This window comes from Argopecten irradians, chromosome 12 (assembly GCF_041381155.1).
Source record: "Argopecten irradians isolate NY chromosome 12, Ai_NY, whole genome shotgun sequence".
Lineage (NCBI taxonomy): Eukaryota > Metazoa > Mollusca > Bivalvia > Pectinida > Pectinidae > Argopecten > Argopecten irradians.
The window spans coordinates 18,746,790-18,771,042 of NC_091145.1; the positions used below are offsets into that span (position 1 = coordinate 18,746,790).

The 24,253-nt window shown below is 32.7% G+C and overlaps 2 protein-coding genes across 2 annotated transcripts; one reads left to right on the plus strand and one right to left on the minus strand.

Annotated features, from left to right (window-relative positions):
- Nucleotides 1-6,205: 6,205 nt before the first annotated feature.
- Nucleotides 6,206-10,580, minus strand: LOC138336769 (alpha-2Da adrenergic receptor-like). The gene is made up of 2 exons (XM_069286326.1): nt 9,880-10,580; nt 6,206-7,076 (listed from the first exon to the last, which is right to left on the minus strand). Exons 1-2 carry the CDS (start codon nt 10,326-10,328, stop codon nt 6,323-6,325), a joined length of 1,203 nt encoding a protein of 400 aa, XP_069142427.1. The 5' UTR covers nt 10,329-10,580; the 3' UTR covers nt 6,206-6,322.
- Nucleotides 10,581-11,661: 1,081 nt separating this feature from the next.
- On the plus strand, nt 11,662-23,104 carry LOC138304980 (ankyrin repeat domain-containing protein 29-like; the record flags this gene model as incomplete). The annotated part of the gene is made up of 15 exons (XM_069245399.1): nt 11,662-11,817; nt 14,946-15,114; nt 16,061-16,127; nt 16,631-16,706; nt 17,792-17,877; nt 17,912-17,921; nt 18,728-18,803; nt 19,192-19,375; nt 19,864-19,930; nt 20,399-20,465; nt 20,774-20,854; nt 21,167-21,265; nt 21,614-21,716; nt 22,683-22,736; nt 23,053-23,104. Coding segments are annotated over exons 1-15 (1,251 nt in total), but the record flags the coding sequence as incomplete, so codon positions are not given.
- Nucleotides 23,105-24,253: the final 1,149 nt, after the last annotated feature.

Sequence of the window (24,253 nt, forward strand, 5' to 3'; positions counted from 1 at the left end):
TGTTGTTTGAGACTCAATGAAGCGCCCAATAGATTGTAACAGTGTACTTATACTACACTTGCTTCAAATTAGTATATTTCTTTCCGAACACCTTTCGTTAGTAGATGACTTCCCATAGAATGCACCTCTCAGTGATTGTGTCCTTGGGATTCCCCTTTAATTATGGCGTCAGTGTAGAGTCGGCGGCATCCTCGATATTCCAGGGGTTCTATCACTATCGTTGTGGACATAACGGCAGTGAAAGTAACCCTTGGAATATCGGGTATAACTCGGCGGGAGAGGTAACGGATGGACTAGAGAGACAATGAATGACGGAGACAAAGGGTTGAGGCGGAGAGAGGACGAGTGGGGGCGAGAGAGGGTAAAGATATAGGGCAAATGAGTAGAAACATGATATTCGCATATAGATCTACACCATTTAAAAAAAGCAATTTAAAATGTCTCTGTATTTATCATCAATTTTGTTTCTGTATATTGAATTATACCCGTTTCATTTATTTTACGTTCTATTTTTTTCATTTCTTTAAAAGTGATTATGCAAATTTACAAATTGAATCATTCTGAACGCACCTGCAATATTAAAAGTGTGCAGAAATCAAGGGACAGGAATCCCGGATTTTCTTTACACTGTATTCATGTTACAGCCTTGTTAAGAATTATCTGATAAAAAAACTTAACTTTAGAAATTTGACACATAAGTTCATTCCAAAATTTAATTAGCCGTTTCAACTGCGAACTCGATAAATAAAATGGTAACCAAGGAGAATAATACAGAAAAAATGTGAAAGTCTTCCTTACAAGAAAGCTCATTTCGGGGCCAAACATAAAGCGATATCAAGAGAAATGTGAACAACTATAGTAAAGATACTATCCAACATTTAGTCGCCTTTAACGATCAGACAATTGGGCAGCAAGTACAATTTAACCGACCTACCTGTAAATTAACAAGAACAAGAAAATAATCAAAATTATTTATCGATTGATGCCAATAATCAACTAGCTCTATTGTCCTGTTACGTTAACGGTAACATATAAACGTACAAATCAATACAGATATTACGGATTACATCAAAACATGGGATTCAGCTATTGAATGTCAAAAACAATGTACTTCTCTACTATACTTTCCTCGCTTGTTCTTCAAATATATTTTTTTTTACTATTTTCTGAAAACAAAATTAATACCCGTAGAATTGCCATGTCCACCTTTCCATGGATTGGTGCATTTAAAATACATCGTTTAGGTCAGATGTTTAAGAAAATGAACAAAACATTTAATCAAGGTATTCTCGTTGAAGATGACTGTGGATAAGTTTTACGATCGACAAGGATTTACGATGTACGATCCTAGGAATAACGTGTTTTCCTTTACTACGCGCAGCCAGATATATCGAGATTGCCTTGAGTGTCTTCTGTTGTTATCACCAGCCGATTCTTATAAGTGATATTTACCTTGTTCGGAAATCGTAAAGATTTCAATGACCGATGTTGGTAAACAGGGAACGCTTTCTCTCTCAGAGGGTCATGGTCACTCACATTGAATTCATGCTATGGCCTTGCTTAATCAATTTTGAACCTAAAATTTAGGACGGGGTTTGTCCTAGGTCGGTAATCGTGACTCTGATTTACATTTTATCTTGGTATCTTGTACTTTGATAGGGTATACAAACTAACTGTGATTAAAACGTCCCAAAATGACATTTGAAAGCGTTATTGGTATAGCTTAGACATATGTCATTCGATTTAAGAGGGTAGGCTAGCAAGAGTGTCTTTCGATAAAGTCGAGCATACCAAAAAATCATTGCTTCTAGATTTTTAAAGGATTAAGCAAAATAGTTACTACACTTCAATCGTACAAATAAAGGTAACTATTTTATAAACACCTTTTCACCACAACTTTTTGTATTAGATATAAAAAAATACTGAACTTCAAAATTCTCGAAATGCACAAATATTTGAGATGGGCATTCGGTATTCTAAATCCATGTTTTAAAGCATTCAATTTAAAGTGTTGGCAATGGATATTTAAAGTTATGTATACATATGATGTTTTACTTTTAAGAATTACAAAAACAAATTAATTTGGAATATCTTTATTTTCATTTAATGTGTATGATTGGCGGCCTGAGAATGTGAATCTACAAAGAATGAAATATAGTAATAGGCTTTTTTTCAAAATGAAACACAAGAGAAACGCAAACTCGTATACACATCCATTCTCGTGCACTTGGTTATACCAATGACATGTGCACGGTTACACTCACTTGCTCATTCAAATTTATTTTTGCGCGAAATTAAGAAATTCTTATTAACAAAAAGCAGCATGATTTTACAATTTTTTGTTCTCATGTAAATATAGCTGCACGTCTTTGTTTTATCAACAATAATAAACAATACTTAATAACAATAATGAATCAAAATAATTAATAAAAATTGGAATATTAGGAAATATTGGAAATCAATATGAAGCAAAACAAACAAGAATATATCTTATTAACTCGAACCATTCATACAAAGGAGGATTATAAGTATTTATTTCACTTATATTCACAAATCCTTTTATTGTCGCAATAAAGTTTCCAGCAATTCGTTTCAAGAAATATGTAATCGATATTTCGCGTAGAATTATTACCTGTAATCTGCCTGTATTTCCGAACAGTCCTTTCTACGGTTATATGGTCAAACTGATTAACTGTGAGCGGTGTAAATGTGCCGACTGGTGATTTCGATTGATGAAGCCCCTGGTTGGCTTGTTAACTAGTTTCCAATCTCCTCTTGGACATGATTGGCTCAGTATATCACACCTGACTCGTTAAATGATGGTTCTGTGATGATAGTACGAAAAGCAATCGACCAAAGTTCCGGATTAGATTTGTATTGTTTGTATGTTTCTGTCCATTGTAAGGTTTCGGATGTTTATTATTTATCTACTCATCCCTACATGTAAACAACACGTGTTTATGTGTCATCTTAATGAATTTTACATTTGTTTACTTATCAATAGATATTCTATTGCAATTCAACCTGATAGTGTGAAACCCACTCTGTTTGAAATAATGTATGAAGCTAATTATAATGGATGTTCACGTGTATTTTAATTGTCCTTTTTAGTGATGTTTCAAAATCTGGACATTTATACATGTACATGTAATTTGATTATACTTTCCATTACCTAGGACCTAACTGGGGGCCATATGTACAGTGTTTATTATTGTAATTGTGTGACAAATTTATTTTTGAAATCAAATGTCAGCTCTTATTCTCAGTAAAAAGATTTTTTCTATGCAACTAAAACTTAAACACTAAAACATATTATCAGCCATGTCATCACTTTCGGTTTAACTGTTCATCACGATTGCAATCACTTAACGTAAAGAATCTGTATTGAAACAAATGCCTAGAAATTCAATGTAATGACAGATAAATTGTAAAATTGACAATATAAAAATCATTACTTAGTGGTAAGTAGTAATCAAACACAAATTAGTATTTAATTTCATTCGCATTGACAATTAACTTGATCACGATGGTAGAAATTTGACCCCGTGTGTATTAAATCAACCACAAATACAGTACGTTGTATACAGTATGTTATGGTTATATAGAGTACGTTGTACATGTATACAGTATGTTGTTATGGTTAAATACAGTACTTTGTATACAATATGATGTTATGGTTATATATAGTATATTGTATACAGTATGTTGTTATGGTTAAATACAGTACTTTGTATACAATATGATGTTATGGTTATATACAGTATATTGTATACAGTATGTTATGGTTAGATAGAGTACGTTGTATACAATATGTTGTTATGGTTAAATACAGTACATTGTATACAATATGATGTTATGGTTATATACAGTATATTGTATACAGTATGTTGTTATGGTTATATAGAGTACATTGTATACAGTATGTTGTTATGGTTATATAGAGTACATTGTATACAGTATGTTGTTATGGTTAAATACAGTACATTGTATACAATATGATGTTATGGTTATATACAGTATATTGTATACAGTATGTTGTTATGGTTAAATACAGTACATTGTACATTGTATACAGTATGTTGTTATGGTTAAATACAGTACTTTGTATACAATATGATGTTATGGTTATATACAGTACATTGTATACAATATGTTGTTATGGTTGTATACAGTATATTGTATACAGTATGTTGTTATGGTTATATAGAGTACATTGTATACAGTATGTTATGGTTAGATAGAGTACGTTGTATACAATATGTTGTTATGGTTAAATACAGTACTTTGTATACAATATGTTGTTATGGTTAAATACAGTACATTGTACATTGTATACAGTATGTTGTTATGGTTAAATACAGTACTTTGTATACAATATATGATGTTATGGTTATATACAGTACATTGTATACAGTATGTTGTTATGGTTATATAGAGTACATTGTATACAATATGATGTTATGGTTATATACAGTACATTGTATACAGTATGTTGTTATGGTTAAATACAGTACTTTGTATACAATTGATGTTGTTATGGTTATATATAGTATATTGTATACAGTATGTTGTTATGGTTAAATACAGTACTTTGTATACAATATGATGTTATGGTTATATATAGTATATTGTATACAGTATGTTGTTATGGTTAAATACAGTACTTTGTATACAATATGATGTTATGGTTATATACAGTATATTGTATACAGTATGTTATGGTTAGATAGAGTACGTTGTATACAATATGTTGTTATGGTTAAATACAGTACTTTGTATACAATATGATGTTATGGTTATATACAGTATATTGTATACAGTATGTTATGGTTAGATAGAGTACGTTGTATACAATATGTTGTTATGGTTATATACAGTATATTGTATACAATATGTTGTTATGGTTGTATACAGTATATTGTATACAGTATGTTGTTATGGTTATATACAGTATATTGTATACAGTATGTTGTTATGGTTAAATACAGTACATTGTATACAATATGTTGTTATGGTTGTATACAGTATATTGTATACAGTATGTTGTTATGGTTATATAGAGTACATTGTATACAGTATGTTGTTATGGTTAAATACAGTACATTGTATACAATATGATGTTATGGTTATATACAGTATATTGTATACAGTATGTTGTTATGGTTAAATACAGTACATTGTACATTGTATACAGTATGTTGTTATGGTTAAATACAGTACTTTGTATACAATATGATGTTATGGTTATATACAGTATATTGTATACAGTATGGTGTTATGGTTAAATACAGTACTTTGTATACAATATGATGTTATGGTTATATACAGTATATTGTATACAGTATGTTATGGTTAGATAGAGTACATTGTATACAGTATGTTGTTATTATTATTTTAAAATAGAAAATATTCGATGATGTACAAAAATGTAAACATTCGTAGTAAAACAAAACCTTCAAATTAAAAATGTTTATATATAAATCTAGCTACCATCGACGGTTTAAATGTAACATAACTACATAGTTCTCTCATAATAATTGTTTTGACGCAAAATACAACATTTAAAACAATGTTGATAAAATCACTGATATCAAAACTAGTAAAATCTCCTACGAAATTTCCAAAGAAAAGTTGTAAGAATATATAATTATTATTGAGTATGCAATATGTATATAACGAACAATGTTTATAACGAAGTAATGTTATTGTACTCCAGATGTTCTTTATAACCCGTGTTTTACTTAAATATAGAAATGTTGATGAATATGAAAATGTACAATGATACAATTATAGGTTTCCTAAATCAATCTTAATATAAACAATTAAACATTTATCGCCATTTTAATAGCGAAACCTGAGATAAAAATACAGACGAGACCCAAGTCATTGCTATATTATATGCCGCTGTAACTAATTGGCTGATGGCTTTACTTTTCGGATCAAAAAGCGAAAAACGAAAATACATTTAAATATTTAGGGTGGCTTTACAAAATTGATGATTTTTTTTTCGATGTGCCTTTTCTTTGAGCTGATTCTGAGAGAGTTCTGTTCATATTGCACACGATACATTCTACATAATCTACATACGAAATTCTATCATAAACATCAATGATACAATATTCATTAAATTTACAGGACGGTTTAACCATCTGAAGTCCAAAATTATCTTCAATTTACCTCTTTATATAACAATAATTCATTTTTGTCTGAATAAAATATTGTGTAATGATTCCGATGTTTAAAACATCATTAATGTATTCAGCCTATACTCTCCTTCACAACACTTTACTCTCTTTAACAAAATTTAAAGTTCTTTTCAGAATTACTTTCTACACAACAGGTCACGAAAAGCGTTTCTGAAGTCCTTACTACTGAAGTTATACAGGAATGGATTGATTGTGGAATTACAATATGACATCCAAAACGTAACCACATACACCATTTCTGATACCTTATCCGGGGCTATGGCACTAACGTCAAAGACAATATGAAACGGCAGCCAGCTAATGATGTAACCAATCAAAATGTAGGTCAACGTGATGAACACGCGACGTTCATGCCTATCGTTTCTCCTCTCGCGTTTAAGCAGTTGTTTTTGCCTCTTGACGTCCTCTTTGGTGACTGTTCCCGGTTTAATATGACTAGTGGACGGAATTGTAATAATCGAAATCGGATCCAGGTGGATTGTATTCCGGTCAGGTGGTGTCAGGTTTACTGGCGGTTTCTTCACTTCACTTTCAGTTGTAGTTTTAACAGCTGCACTCTCCTCGATGGAATCTTTTGAGTGACTTTCTTCGGTCTTGTTCGATGCACCGTTTACAACCTTTGACGTACTGGGTAAGTCTTCGATTCTCTCATTCGGTCCGACGGAATTGAAACTATTCCTTTTCCTCAAAATGTAGAACACACGAATGTAGCAAACCAGCAGAATAGCAAACGATCCATGATGGCCAATGAGTGCTATAACAAACACAAATTCTTTGTTATGCGAAGGTTCCCAAATGCACTCACCCGGCACGGCATTGTTGACTCTGTCCATGATGCAGGCAGGTAACCACAGTACAAGCATGAACACCCTGTAATGTAAGGAAAATAGAATAAGAATAAATAAGAATTATAAAACAAAATTTCACAAAACTTTTATATTCAAATGGTAGCTATAGTAACAAATACGTATAAAATCAAATAGAAATATCATATTTCATTATGAAATTATAAAACATTATCACGTAAGTATCATCTGAACTCGAAGTTTCTTTTTGTACACACTCTCTCTCTCTCTCTCTCTTCTTTTGGGAGTTCAGCTGAATAACGTTAATCGCGTATTTATGGTAGGTATACATCACTTGTGAAAATAAGCGTTGCAACTTCAAAACTGTTTTGTATTGCAGATGTCATTCATGAAGCAGAGACACGTTTTATGATTAAAATGTACTGCCATTTCTTTTTATCAACATAACAAGTCTATTTCAAGTTAATACCTATAACCCAATATAATTCTTGGAAATCTGACATATCTTGAGGAACTCTTTTTCCATGAAATCATTAAGCCGTTGTATCAACCAATCAGAGGCGATGTTAATCCGTTGATGTCATTTTTATGTTATTCGATAAATAACGAAATATGCATGGTTTGTGTCCGTTTTAACCTCCGAACCATTCAAACCTGGCATTTAGTGATAAAAAAGAGTGGAATTCCAGATACTCAGTACATCCTTCATATAATAAATATTGTGGTTTTGTAAAACACTAAATATGGGGGTCAAAAAGGGACCAAACCATATATAGCCGTTTCCAAATAAATGTATTCAATATAATACTTTAAATTTCGCAACTGCACGATGAAAAAAATAGGGGCCGCGGTGGTGGAGTGGTTTAGATGTTCCCACATATAGCCACAAGCCCTCCACCTCTGGGTCGCTAGTTCGAATCACATATGGGGCAGTTGCCATGTACTGACCGTTGGTTGTTGGTTTTTCTCCGGGTACTCCGGCTTTCATCCACCAACAAACCTGGCACGTCCTTAAATGACGCTGGCTGTTAATAGGACGTTCAACTAATAAAATCAAACCAAAATCGCGATAAACATTGTAGTTCCGATCGGCTATTACGACTTAGTTTTATTGACGATATTTCTACATGGAACGCGTCATTATAACAGAACGCACGATAGCCAGTAATCATTGTTAGCTTTAATGGATGTCTTGAATCCAATTTAGCGGCCATTGTTATTAGAACATCGACCTTCCGGATTATGAATACGTCTACGAGTAGACGGTTACATACGGTAGAAAAATTAATTGTCACTATCATTCCTAATAAATGTGGTAGGTTCAAGCTTTTTATATCAAATATATACATACATGAAAATATCAATTTATCGGAGCTGCAAGTCTTAGTTAAATAACATCGATTAGATTTATAAACAGCTGCCATATAATTTGTCTACGTTGTAATGGTCGACATTTCAATGCTTGCATACCAATTGATAAATGTATCTTTAATGGGCAACGGCCAAAAATCTTTTGAATATGAAACATAAAAAACAAAATAGCACTCATATAAGAGATACTCGAGCCAAACTTATTGTTTAGATTCAATTACCCGTATGTCACACGCCAACACAACAAGCCCTTCCATAGTGATTATAAAAGTAATGTTTATCTATACTCTTGTCGATGTTTGTTCATAAGAATTTTTTTTCATTTAATGTGACACAATAAAAATCAATGAATTTAATTGCTGAAAATTTAAAGAAACCATTTATAAAACTGGCATTATGTCATGCTTCAACAAATCAATGTCCTTCGATATTAAGAAAAAAATACAAATGAAATAATGAATTATTACGACGATCAATTTTGGATATTGAAGAATCAAGATAAAAAGAATTGCAAAATGTTTTTTATTATGAGCAAAAAATGTTATTATCACAAACCCATTGTAATATATGAGCGAGATAATTGATGGAAACACTGAATATTAATATGTTAAAAGTGATTCAGTATTTTAGAAGACACTGAATACAATAGTTTTGGCGCGTGAAGAAACATCTACATTACGTTCAATTACCAACAACATATTTTATAGGTAATTTGAGCAATAGACGATAGTATTTTATTGCAATAAGACTCGTCATGTATTAGATATAAAATATCTGTTTGAATATGTTTTGCCATAATTATGATAACGGTATTTTGTCATATCCTTCAAACAAAAACGATCTTCAAACACCATAGATAACTATATCCATTTATTGCAAATCGTATCACAGCAACGAGGAAAGATTTCATGACAATAATACAATGACGTCATGTGATATATCCGCCTTGTATAAGATAAATGATCCACTTAATGTAATACTTTTTTGTAAACTGCCATACGCTCCCGTGCAGTTCTCATTTACATCTGTAACTAGTCATTACCCTTCGGCTGATTTTATCATTACATTAACCTTAAGAAGGACATTACCTATTCTCATGGGGAATTTCAAGTTAATTCTCACGAACACAAATACTCGTTAATAAAATGATAGAACCGACAACAAAGATATTTATGGAAACATTACTGTTTGAAATTGATAATACACCACAATGAAGTATCAAAGGAGGAAATCATGAAATTTATCCATTGCAAAATTAAAGAACTGTGCAGTATTTTGCTACCAACTTACCAGACAGCATTTATAAGACGAATTATGTTATTGTAATTAGCCAAATACGTGGACATCTTTATTCGTAATGAAGTATCAAGGAGAAAATCGCAAACCTTACCCACTGCAAAATCAAAGAACTGTACAGTATTTTTTGCTACCAACTTATTCTGAAAATAACCCCCGCAAAATCAGACAACTATACAGCATTCTTGCTACCAACTTACCAGACAGCTATTATAAGACGAATGCACTTTCGTTTATTATGATGCGCCCGATAGTGCACGCTCCACGTGACAGACCAAAACCTGTCGACTGAAATCACTATAAGCGTGAACACAGATGCGAATGTCATCCCATAGTCAAAGAAAATCCACACTCCACACAAGAAGGAACCAAAAGGCCAGTAGCCCAGGACAGTGTTGGTTGTGTACAAACTCATACCACCTACAGCTACTAGGATATCGGTGATGGCCAAGTTAATTACATAGAAATTAAAAACAGTTTGTAATCGTTTAGTCTTTGCCACAGCCACCAACACAAGACTATTTCCACTGATTGTTAAAATGACGATTCCGTAGAGAACTACTCCAATTACGACCTGTCTCCATATCTCTGTTGGAACTGTATCATCAATGGACGTTAAATTAGCAGGAGCCTCGGTGGAGTTACTCATTCTGAGCTCTGTGCAGGTAATCACTGACCAGTTACAGCCAACAATCAGACAATCGTCACCCTATCTTCCACACGATGCTAGTGTACAAAATCAAAGGATGGTTCTCCGTTAGGTGTCGGGTATCGCGGCGTTGATTGGTGTGAGTACAGAGGTAGATGCGGTGGTGGTATACCGATCTGTAAGTAATGCTATTGACCCATAACACCTGTATACTGCCAATGACTGAGGAGATATTAACAATGACGGCGCTTCTATGACATTGTGTAACAACAATGACATAGTAACAGAACCTAAAAGGTTGCCATGGTATTACATCCTTAGGACTTCTAGTCTAATATTGAAAAACAACAAGGAGAACATGCGTTTTGATCATACTTGATATTTTTCATGAAATGTATTTAGAAATATAGTATATGATATATAAATTGAATTATCGAATATAAGAAGTCTTTAACCGATTCTGTCATACTAATTCGTGATATTATTTAAATCACCAGTACACATGATTAGATTATGTTATTAATCACACAACTACCTTACTGGAAACAATGGCTAAGAACTTCAAAGCTGATACAATCACAAAGCAATGACCTTCTTAGGAGACTGCTGTGTTATTACTATTATATTGTTTGATATTCAATCTAGCTTGCCTCCTCTTGTTCCCAGTCAGACATCCGCATGGGGGATCGGTGATTATATCCCGGGGAGGGATGGGGGAGTAATAATACCCACCATGTGCCTAATGACCAAACCTGTTACGTTAGAGCAGGTAAAACACAAGCAACAGAAGGATCCAAATAAATCAAGTCCATAATAATGACAATTCAATAAATAATAAATGTAATTCCTAATAAAACGTAAACATTCTTTTCCAATTAACTTCGGATATTATCTATGATTTATTTGATAAACAATTTATTTATTTATCAAACATCACTATAGAATTGAGATTAGATTTATTTTAAACTGATTCTTAGAAAGCATCATTAATTGGAAAACGTATCAAAAGTATGTTCAATTAACAAACCGATATCAGGATTATAAAATAATTATAGAGATCCTTAAATTACATTAATATTGTATTTCATCATTGAATTTATACTTGTATGAGTAATCGTAGTTTTTCATACAAACATCAAAATAGACATGCAAAACTTGCAACAAGCCATTGTCTGTCTATGAAATTATTCAATGAATGTATATCAGGGATTTATACGTGAGATCTATATACGTCCTTGATGTATATATACAAAGGGCAACTTCCTGCTTGAGATCACTCCCCAGTACATAATATAAACACAAACTCCATTGAACTTTGAACTTTGAACCTTAAGAAAAGGACAACAATTGTATTATTTCACTTCCTGCTGATACGATTTTCTAATGTCTGTACTACGAAGAGTTATAGCTTAATCTGACCAAGGAAACTATGGGCAAGGAAGTGGACTTACTGAACGCGGTCAAAGCTAATGACCAGAAAAAACTACAGGTAAATATCACAAACGGTGACGTAGCGGATGTGTCGATATAGACTACAACACAGGACGTCATGTCACCAACACTCTCTACTGATAGTATTAGTCTGGGCCAAACGGGACACACTTATGTATGATAAACAATATACATATGTAGATAAAATTGATCGGAATTTCAAATATATGTAAATGTCCTACTGGCGATGTAAATATCCTATGTTTTAATAGTACATATTTTACGTTAGTGTCGGTGTGATTTGTATATATACATGTATACGTAAATTTCAGTGCAATACGGGACACTTGAAATCTATTCACGTGGTGTACGTTATGTAAATTACTTTAACTCAACATCCTTTTAGCGAGACGACTGTGCCCGGTGTAAAATAACATCGGGTGGTGTAGCATTGTATTCATTCATTCTTCACTTCCCTCTTCATCAAAAGTGACAGAAAACGCATAGGGACATACATATTAATTTTACATAAATATGAAAAAGATGTTTTACATGCATTTCTTGCACATCATTTTATTATTATTTGTTGCACAAAATTACATTTTATTTGATTTATTATACTATTGTATTGCTTGTATGTTGGAAAGTAAATTTCTTTACGATAGAACACAATAGTGTGTGACAAAGATAATAGATTTCCACGAAATCTTATCTCAATATTATATCTGCAGCGTGTGAAATGATAGCGAAAACATATACGTATACCAACCAGTAGTGGGCTTATTACTTCGTAGATCACTGTGCTTCTAAGGTTAATGGTTCTATACATTCACGATATTGTAATGTTTCAGGGAGTTTAGTCAAACAATTAACCGTGATAGCATGATTACTATAAAATCTAAGCTGTATTTTCTTACTTATTTTCACGCTGGAATTTATTTACGTTCATTAAATGTGCAGGTTAACTCGTACAAGTTTTATTACTTATATTATTTTATTTTATTCCACTTAACATTAAATATGATATATTAATGTATATACAATAGGACACTACATAAAAGGATCCAGTGAATTAAGTTCTGCAATATATGTTTATTTCAAATTTTTACATTATCTGGTGTTAACAAGGGGAATTGCTCAACAGGTCAAACCTATAAAAGCTATCATATTAAAGTCAAAACTATACAATTTACAAATGACACCCTATATAATATATATATTATATATAATATTGTAATAATGATTTATAAGATAACTAACATTACTAAATTTTAGTTTAACCCACGTACTAGTATGAGTATTCTGGTGCTGTTTTCATGTTTTATCAGTAAATGGCTCTATAACTCGATGTTTTGGATATAACTCGATGTTTTGGATACCTACCATTTGAAATTAATTCGATACTTGAGGTCTCTTTATTGATATTCAGTTGACTTTGAAACGTTCTAATAAATAATTTTCAATAAAATTTCTGTTTTTGAATTTCGAAGTATACTCAAGTCATTATCAAATGTTTTGAAAAACGTGTTCAAATCGAATATTTCATGACGTCGATTCAAAATTTACCATAAGGATATAAATTTATAACCAAATTGAAGTTAAACAGTTCCAAAGTGTTTGTTTGTACTTGCTGAGCATTAAGTGACAATTATATTGCGATTGTTTAAGTACGTGTCACTCGATCCAATCATTTATAAAGCCACCTAGGTATTAACACTATAAGTTTTACCGGGTGTTGAAAAGCTGAATTGAATTCGTTTACTAGGATACCAATGTATGTTGATGCAGAGCATTATAGCTGCACGTACATTTCATGTAATTTTTAGATCCGTAGGCGGAATGGAATTGAAATAAGTATGTTATCTCAGACCAACGGGAGGTTCCTTTACTGAAGTAAAAGTAATAGCAAGTCACGTTCCGGGACATTAATACCACAACGTATTACATTTCCCTTTAATAATAATTGATGAAAAGCCGCTAACCAATGACAAATAAATTGATTTTGGATTATCTGTTACACTAATCTGGTTATATCGGGGTCGACCAGAGCTGGGTTTGATCTGTAACATGTCTATCTTTGCTGACACACTTTATCTTATATGTACTGGCATGCATGTGCAGCATAATGGTTATTTTCTTACGTATCTAAATAAGGAAATGTTTATATCAATATTTATGTAAGGAATCCTGTTCCATGATTATTAAATATGATGTCTCTATGACTCGTATTGATGTCCTTAGTCACCTTATCAGACTTTGGACTAGGGCTACATATATACATATTTAGCTGTAAATATATATCAGTACCCAAAGGTCAATGTTTATTTAGCTTCTGAGGATACTAAAGAAGTTTGTACAAATGTTATGCTTGTGTGTGTACAATGTTTGTATCTGTTCATTTATTCAGTAAAAGTGACAAAGTACGTGTCCTAATAATTATCGAAGCGCTACAATTAAATACTAATTACTTGAATCGGAAGACACTATACATTCATTTAACCAAATGATATGGGGAAAACGATTGTGCCGATGGTCGCACTATAACAAATCATTTTAGATAATATTACAAAGGCACTGCAGCCTTTCAATTTTGTGGGAAAGATATCACTTTGGATATTATTTTTGTGAGCGAAATTGACGTCGGTTTTTCTGAAAAACGTAATGATACTTTCGCAATAAATCTACCCGCAAAGGCACATACCTATTTTATATGTAAAGGCGGAATATCGATATTTTAACAAAGGTTATATTCCAACTCACAATTCACCAAGCAAAATACAGAATGTGGAATTACAAGAATTAAAACAATATATTATCAGATAGTAAGTGTTTCTGTATAAATATATGCCAAATTTGGTTCTGACTCAATTTCAGCTGCAAAGCCTTTCATCATACACGATGTACAATGCATATAATGACACCAATGCAGTCGTTTTATTGTGATTGGACCTGTGTCGTTTTTTTTTTTTTTTTTGGAGGGGGGGGGGGTAGAGGTAGCCTATTTTTGGTTCTTCGAAATGAATTGCTATTCGCCAATTGATTACATTACATGATATTGTACATACCTGTTGAAATTCATTGGTAATATATTTGTTAAAGTGAGTATTGTGAAAACATACCTCTAACACACCTAATAGCATCGTTAATTATTATTTAACGAAGCTATATTTTTTGTTCTGCATTTAGAAACTGTTGTTACCGGATAAGGGTTATCAGGTGATGAAGACTGCAATGCCATCCTCACCACGTATACCAGGAGGTCGGATCCGTGTACAACTTGACCATATCAACATTAACTGTCGTGAGGTGACCGGTTCCTCCGGCTACACCCCACTCATCCTGGCCGTTCAGCAAGGTATGGTAAGATGCGTATGAGTTTAATAGGCATGTAGGCGATAAATCAGTAACCAACCAACCAATGACATGACTAAGTCATTAATCAGCTGGAAGTACAATGTTATAGGTCCATTTGGTCTAGATTTTGTTCAAGATTAAATAGGTCAATTTTGTCTGGATTTTGTTAGATATTAAATAGGTCAATTTTTGTTTATAATTTGTTCAATATCAAATAGGTTAATTTTGTTTAGATTTTGCTCAATATTAGATGGGTCAATTTGGTCTAGATTTTGTTCAATAATAAAATGTCAATTTTGTCTAGATTTTGTTCAATAATAAATAGGTCAATTTTGTCTAGATTTTGCTCAATATATTATAGGTCAATTTGATTTAGATTTCGTTAATTATTTAATAGGTCAATTTGGTCTAGATTCAGTTCAATATTAATTATGTTAATTCGATGTTAAGTTTTATAAAGAGTTTAATTGGTCAACATATTCTAGGATTTTGGTGTAATGTTTAATAGATTCTGTATACCGTTACATTTATTTAGGTCACCTAATCTAGGCTTTGTATGGCTTTTTTTTTAAGAATCTCAATTTATACGTATCCCTCCTCTATGAAGTTTTCTGCTTCACCTTGGGAAAACCCATTCAGAAATAAATAAATGGAAAATACCAGACAAAATACTTCTGGGTTCATCGATATAAAGATATCGACACTCATATAAAAGATCTAATACCGTATGGAAGTTATGCAAGAAAATCACTGTATTATGTGGTGACACGATATTGATGATGTCTATATGATAATCGTAACTTCTAAGATTAAGCTGGGGAGGATGAACATAACAAAAGACGATAGTAATCTTACATATACTATGACATCCAACGCATGGACGACACTGTTAGACGAGATTAGATATCAACCTAATTCTTTGATGGACTGATTCGTTTGTTTTCCAGGAAACAAAGACGTAGCAGAGACTTTACTCTTTCATTCCGCCGATGTCGACTTTCCCGACAACAAAGGGTAAATGTACAAAACATTTCGACAAATACGAAAAATACGACATAGCTTTGGGCATGTCATTAACTTATAATCTTTTCCGTTATCATGTTTGTCATCTTAATGTCGTGACCGATATATTTACTCTGAAGTTCACGTGCACTAGGTTTATACTGAATACTAGTATACATGTAGCACTTGATCATTTTTTTTATCATCATTACAATTACAAATTTTTTATTTTCAAAATACTTCTGCCATAAATGTTTTTTTCTGATAAAAGCATAAAATCTTCTGGTTTATTCTCAATTTCATCAATATCTGGTATACTTTGTATTTCATGTTTTGGAATTTTACCCACCAAACGGAGCTTCCACAGAGAGCAATATTAGTGTTCACCTGCAAAGCAAACACATTGTCCTTATTTAAGTTAAATGTCTGAGAGAAAACGAATCAAAAATAATATGTACGATACACCTAAATGTATATTCCGTGTAATCTTTCAACTGTATGTTTTTGCATTACAGTAACACTCCCCTTCACTTAGCAGTTTTCTCCGGACAGACAGATATGATCGACTTATTACTACAGAACAATGCTAAGGTATCGTAACGAATCAAATTAAGCATCATATTTGCTATGTTACAATAATTAGTACAACAAATTCAATACTTGAAGAAAAAAGTCACATTTTAAGTATGTAACCAAAAAGTTGAAGTGTATGTATTAGGTATGCGATGTTTTGATATATACACATTTATGTGTTCAACACACAACATTTGCCTTATTTGACATTTGAACCGGCGAAGGTTACTTATATTTAACTGTATCTGAAACAATGACGTCATTGGAAATTGAACTATTCTTGTTTCAATTTATAACAATATGCTTGTAAATCCATTCCGAAGGTATCTACCGAAACCCATTATTTATGGCTTCATCACTTCAAATCTTATGATATCACCATCTGGTATTCAATTTGGTGTAATGAGTCCTACGGATACCCAAACAACTTCACACAATGTTGGTATTAGCTACAATATTGTAAATACGTACACATCCTTTATTTGACCTACGTGCGTAACACACACATACTGTAAACTAACTAACTCGATTAATAACAATTATAGAGGCTAGGCCATTGTTAATAAATTTGAACAATCAATTTGAACAACTTCAAATTGTACAATTCTTTGGTATAAATTACATGACGTTCGATTCTTTTCGAGCTTTAATGATCGGTACTCTTTTACCTAATTATATCACAGGCTTGAAAAGAGCAAATGTCAAATGATGCAATTAAGCGTCAAAGGCGTCTAATTCTGGTGATCGGTAGAATGAGAAATGATAATGCAATTTAAGGCAACAGCAAATAAAAAATGCATAATGCGTAAAAGAAAATGTGCTGTTTTATTTCTGTTGCAGTTTCGTGGTCCATGTTCGATTCTCAAAAGAAAATGTAACTTTCGTCAAAGAGAAAACACTTGCTACTTCGCAGAACTTACTGCAGAATCTATTCTCTTTGCAATGATTTGCGAATAGTTTTTTTCAAATACAATCTTTATTCGAAAAAACATCTAGCATATTATATAAGGATAAAGTGTGGAAATAACATGCCAGTTTAGCTGTAGGTATCAAAACATATATAGCTGTGTACAAAACTTATCTTGTGCTGAATTTGTATACAGGTGGATATCCAGAACAGCGATGGAAACACCCCATTACACATCATTGCACAGTGCGACTACGATCACCGGATCAAAGTCTTGCTGAGGTTACTACGATCACCGGATCAAAGTCTTGCTGAGGTTACTCAAGGTACAACTTTTATTGAATGAAATCGGCTTATGAATAGATAATTCCGTATCAATGGTTACTTGTTTTGATTTTTATTCATGGGATGTAATCTAATGCAAGAATCTGTTTTGTTTTGTACCCGGATTTCCATTCACAGAACATCATTTTATTGGTCATCTTTTCGATTTTTACGTCATTAAAGAAATGTTTCTATGGTATATTTTTGCTTCATCAGATGTTGATAAACCTTCTAAATACTAATCAATACAGATAATGAAATGTTTCTTTGGTAAACAAAAACAATGGAATTCCCCAGAAACATATTTTGTCTTTCTTTATTTCTTTCCTTCGTTTATCTATACGCATACGCTTTGTGAATAGCGATTTTGGCTTCCATAAGTTAATGATCTCTTTGTCAATTATCTTGTTTTTTTAAATATCAGATTAATTTAGTGTTTTATATATAGATCAGGGTCTATCATGATAAACAGGAGATAAAGGCCTGTCGTATCAGGTGTTTAACGATGAGTATAATTTGGGTATATATTTAGAAAAAAATATCGACATAAAGACAGATTGACAATCCCTTGAGCGTCATTGATTTGGATTACTTTTGTTGTTTATTGAGCTTACTGCTGATTATTTTCGTTTCAGACACGGCTTAAGCTGGTTTTTTTTAGATCCAACCAAATATACAATCTATTATCACAAACAAAGACCAGATACAGATATTAACTCATGTTTTTGTGCCTGTTATATACAGTATCTATTCATGAATCCATCAACACCTGAAAACCCTTTACTAAAACAGAATATTATTTTCACAGGTTTCACCGATGTTGTACACCAGGAATAAGGCACAAGCAACACCGCTTGATATAGCTGCGATGTTCAACAAGAAAGGTTAGATCTCTTTATCGTAACTGCTACTATTTACAGTCAAACCTCGATGATTCGAACTCCGATGAATCGAATTTCTTGCTGTATCGAACTTTTTGTCTGGTCCCGAATGTCTTCACTATATAACATTACTAACTAACCCATGTATGAATAGAAGTTTTATGAATCGAAGTTCTCGATGTATCGAACTTTTTTCATGGATCATTTGTTATAGAATCATAGGTAACTGACACTCGATGATTCGAATAAAAATTAGACATGGAATTTATTTCGCACTCGCTAAAGCTCGTGTCTTTTCTAACTTTTAAAAAACAACTCGTGTGAAACGAGTGTGAAATAAATTCCATATCCAACAACCACTCATGGTATAACCTCTATTTGTCCTTCACAGACATCATGTCCGCCATACTTGATGAAGATCCTTCATTGAAGTTCAACACCACAGCGATCATCGAATCAGCCATCCGTGGCCACTGCGAGATTGTCCAGCTCCTGTTAGACTATGGTGTCAGTCCCAACAGCATCAGTGACCTCAAGGAAACCGGTCCATTACACGAAGCGACCAGGTTTTGTAGGTATGGCGTTCACTTCATGTTTTAAAAATGAAATTAAAACAAAATGGCATAGCATATTGAGTTTTCAATTTGTGTGTTTAACCATACAACATTTACGATTTGTATTTGATACGCGTTCATGTACACATATAATACAATTTGTGTGTTTAACCAAATTCACAACAATGCAATCCCAAAACTACTGCAGAATTATTCGATAGTTGTCATTGTATTTCTGATCACATTATTCTGAAATCAGTAAATGATTTGGAACTACTGAATATCTGCCTAAACCGGATGTCATCATAATAAAATATTTGGCTGAGATGTATCGGTTTTAATGAACTTATATAATTTTAACTATAATTAAGGAGGATAGTGTCATGTAATGTCATGTCTGGTATAGACAGGGATCCGGATAAGATAATGACCGGTTTGACAGATTACACTGTACTTGGTGCACACTTGATTCACTTGTATATATTAATCTTATTTTTGATTTCCTTCAGACTTGAAGTTGCCAAGATCCTCCTAAAATATGGTGCTAATCCAGCTGTGAGGAATATGAAAAATGAAGTAAGATAAAAATCAACGAGATTCATCTATATGTCAATCTTCAATAGCATAATATGTTTGCAAAGCATATCAATAATCAATTTTCAACGAAACATAATAGGCAAACATAGTACTGACCTTGTGACACGAAGCTAGGATTTGTCGTTTAACAGTATATATGTTATTCGCATTCAACTTCTGTTATCTTTTTATAACAATATATTGATGGCATGTGTATGGAAACATGTATTGCCAAGAGATCACATCGCACAAAATTCTTCCTGTTATGATAAGAGTTCATAGTTTTATAGCAATGCGTCAATACATCAATGAACGTTATTCACTAGCTTTGAACTGTGTTCACGTGTATCCAACCTGATAATACAGCAATTTCAAAACAAAGAAAATTATTAAATATTGTAAGATAAGATCCATTGATAAAATGGGTCATATTGCCTTTGTTTGAAGATTGTTAATTACTAATTTCAGTCTCCTCAGTCTTTAGCGGACGGTTTACCAAAATCAAAGAGTGAAGAATTTTTGAAATCATTTGAAGGTAAGTCTTCCAAACAGTCTACAACCAATATCCAAACGTGTCATATGAGCATTTGTCCAAGTTAAAGGAAGATTTAATCTACTCACATGCTTGTATTCCTAAATTGAAATTGACTATTTTAGAAAAATATTTTTAGATGTTAAAATTGAAAGCCTTGCATAGAGCAAACTTCATTTAATCCTGAAACAGACTTCATGAGAAGAATACTCATGGGAAATTCTGGAATTGAAACATTCTATCAAAATAGGCTGTTTAACGCATGCAAAATAAACGACGTATCACGCAAGTATTTTGTTTTATTTTTTCAGAGTTCAAGGTTTCGGGTGCTACAGCAACACCAAAGTTCATAGAAAATGAAAATGGCGAATTCTTTGCAGCTCCACAAAAATGTATGTACCGCTACTAATTTCATTTCAGTCCTTTTCTGGTATCGAATCACATACATTTACAATTGACGTCAAGTTTTGATTCATTATGATTCATTTAAAGTACGAAAATGTCATAACGATGTTATTCTTTTTAATTTCTTAAACAATAATATAAGAATATGTGACATATACATTTGTTTATACTTATTTCAAATTCTTTCAATTTTATTCCCTGGTATTAATTTCCCGAAGATGAAATTGACAGCGACTATAGAGAAACGAAATCCCCGCGAAATGTATTTATACAGTATGTACATATGGTTGTGTTGCCAGGTTACCCCGAGTTACCGACGGATCCTACATGGACTAGAAATACGCCGGAATACTGCAACAGCTCCACTCCCAACAACCCTAACACCAATCTTCTAGACGGTAAAATGTTAAATCTGAAAATATTTATCCACCCTTTATGTCGGTTCTTATTTTAGATATCTTTAATATATCATACAAAAATCTCAACTGGTAGCCATAAAACAATGAGGTCATTATTTACTGTATACTTATCAGTGCACAAACAATGGCATTAAATAATAATAATTAAAAAGTTGTATTTGGGATATTGCAAATCACACATATAAAAATATTTTTAGAAAGACTCTGTAATCTAATGTGGTAACCAAGCATTGATATAAATGATTTTTCGATACGTTTTGAAACTCAATATACATTTTGATGATAATCTGTTAAGTACCTGAGGCAACTCTTGTATTTACTTTATAGGTAACTTGAGGACGTTCTGGATCATGCAAGATGCACACCACGCATGGACGGTTCTGGATTTACATCATTCCCATACACTTACGGGCATTACCATATATGGATGGTTAGTCATACGTGTCATCAAACACTCGCCTATATCACGAGTGTGATAGATAAACAGTCTGCATGTCTCAGACACCCTGGGGCCCAGTTCGGATTATAAAGTCTATTAAGCAGTTGTGGGGTTATTGCCGTTAATAATCTTCTCTATTAAGATACCTAATTTTATCTTCCTTCCATTTTCTTGATAAATAAGCTCGCATATCAAATATGCCGAATAGCCGGTTATTTTCGCGGGGTGATATTTTTACGGGACATATGGTATCTATTTTAATTTTGAAGAAAAAACGGATTTAATAGACCAGAAACCTTATGAGAATGTCTGCTAATTAAAAAAGAACGTCCCATCCATTAATCCTCCTGTATCTTGAAATCACAAAATGTAAATTGTAAAACACACTTATGCGCAAACTCAATTTTGAACAGTTAAGAAGAACAGTGTGTTTGCGAATTCAACATGAAAGACAATGAACATAATAATAATTATTATGGCACAAAAAGCAATAAATATGACCACTGCTAACATTTCTATGTTTAAGGTCATTCTCGATACTCCAGGGGTTACTATCACTGTCGTAAAAGTCACTGACCACAGTGATATAAACTCCTGGAATATCGATGTCTTACAGGATATGGGATGATATCATCCCACTGCATACTAATATACCATTGCATTAATAGGTAGGTTTTTATTCACTGCTGCATTGAGAAATAACATTCTAAAGTGGACACGCGTTCCATCATTACTTAGAAACCCGGCACGAACATATTGCAGTCTCCTAACACACACACACATGGAAAACACCACATACACGGAAGGTCGTCCTTAAATGACCCTTGTTGTTTATAGGACGTTAATCTAATTAATCAACCAACCAATCAACCAACCACATAGACTGCCATAGAGATCATTAATCAAAACAATAGAGTTCATATAGCCGATAATTGTTTCTAAAATCATTTGTTTCAGGGACAGTCCAGAGATGGTGAAATGTTTTGAAATCCAAAGAGGTGTTCACCTGGAGTAAGTACTATTTTTTAAAAGAGGAGATGAAACTTCAATATACTGTTTTTTTCTCTGACAAACACATGCAGAGGTCATGAACGCAAAACAAACTAGTAACTATCGGTAAACAATCTACATTTTACATACGTAATCACCAATAAAGCGTAGAATTATTCTTTTTTTAAACGAAATCGTGCAAATCTATTTGCTGTAATTGTAAAAATTCTGAAATATACAATGTACTAAGGTAGGTGTTTTTCGATAGTTAAGTACCCCACCTCCTTATGAGTGAAGTACCTTTCGTGGTATAAAAAGTGGTTGTCTCTTTTCTCAGAGGTCCATGGACAACTGCAGGCTCATTTGTGTGTAAGCGTGAAGGAATTCAGAGCCAACATCAAACCTGTCAAAGGAAAACAAAGATGCGTTTGAAAGCCTGGAAGCGATGTTAAGTGACTTAGCTACCTCTTTGGAATTGCCTAGCTGATAACGTGATCATCTGACCAATCAACTTCCGGAAAATCCATTACTCCATATACTGACCACACGACTTCCGGAATTCCCATCGTTTCCATTATCATGTGGTGTCATAAGCTAACTTAGTATTATTATAATGTCGTATTTCCGTGTAGGAAGTGCGTAGTTTATCTAAATACATTTGGGATGTACTAGTGCAAAGTTTAGTGCTTTATTAGGCCTCTCCTGCTCAATTTTAATTTTGATTTTATTATTGAACTGCAGGGAATTTCACAGAGAAAAATGGAGATTTTCAATTAACTTTGAGTTGTGTTACTATTTTTATCAGACGAAAATATGCTGTTTCTGTGTATACTAGTAAATAATTGAATTTTGCTTATAACTCGCATTTCATTGGCTTAAAAATTACTTTATAAATCCATAAAGGAATAACTGGCCTCGACATTTGTAACGTTGACATCGCTTCTGATTGGCTTAGACAACGGCGTGATATTTTATAGAAAAAAAAAGTCCCAAAATTAATTTATTTTCAGAAGAGACTATCTTTAGTAAATTGAATTATAAGGAATGATTTTAATATATTTTTAATGTTATGGATATAACACAATAATCGATTCTCATCATACTCTCAGATTTTTTATGTTACAAGTGTATATCTCCATAACACAAAAATATATTCATGTTAATCTCCCTTCTGTATTGCAGATTTGCAGAGCCATATAAAAACACTGTTTGAAGCTTTAACTAATTTAAGCAGGGTAGCGTGGCTTAATGTTTAAAGCATAATTTTGAATTACAACGAAGGCAACCGTCCATTGCGTGTTATATGTGTCATTAAAACGTCGCAAGTTCATTCACATTAGATTTTCGCTACGTTATTTGTCCATTTTGTAAATTATGTCTTTTTAAATATTTTGGCATTACTCTGACGTGTTCTAGAAGAACGAAAACACTTGGACTCAATCTTAATCAACTATATACATATATTTACATACATGTATAAAGTTTGTGTTTGACGGTGCTAATGCTTATGTGTTTCAGTAATTTACAAAATTCCCGAA

What these genes read in the sequence shown, in the direction of transcription:
- LOC138336769 (XM_069286326.1), bottom strand. Translation starts at nt 10,328, where the DNA reads ATGAGTAACTCCACCGAGGCTCCTGCTAATTTAACGTCCATTGATGAT. An exon ending in CGTCTTATAATAGCTGTCTG is followed by an intron (nt 7,077 to 9,879) that starts GTAAGTTGGTAG and finishes CTTACATTACAG; the next exon opens with GGTGTTCATGCTTGTACTGT.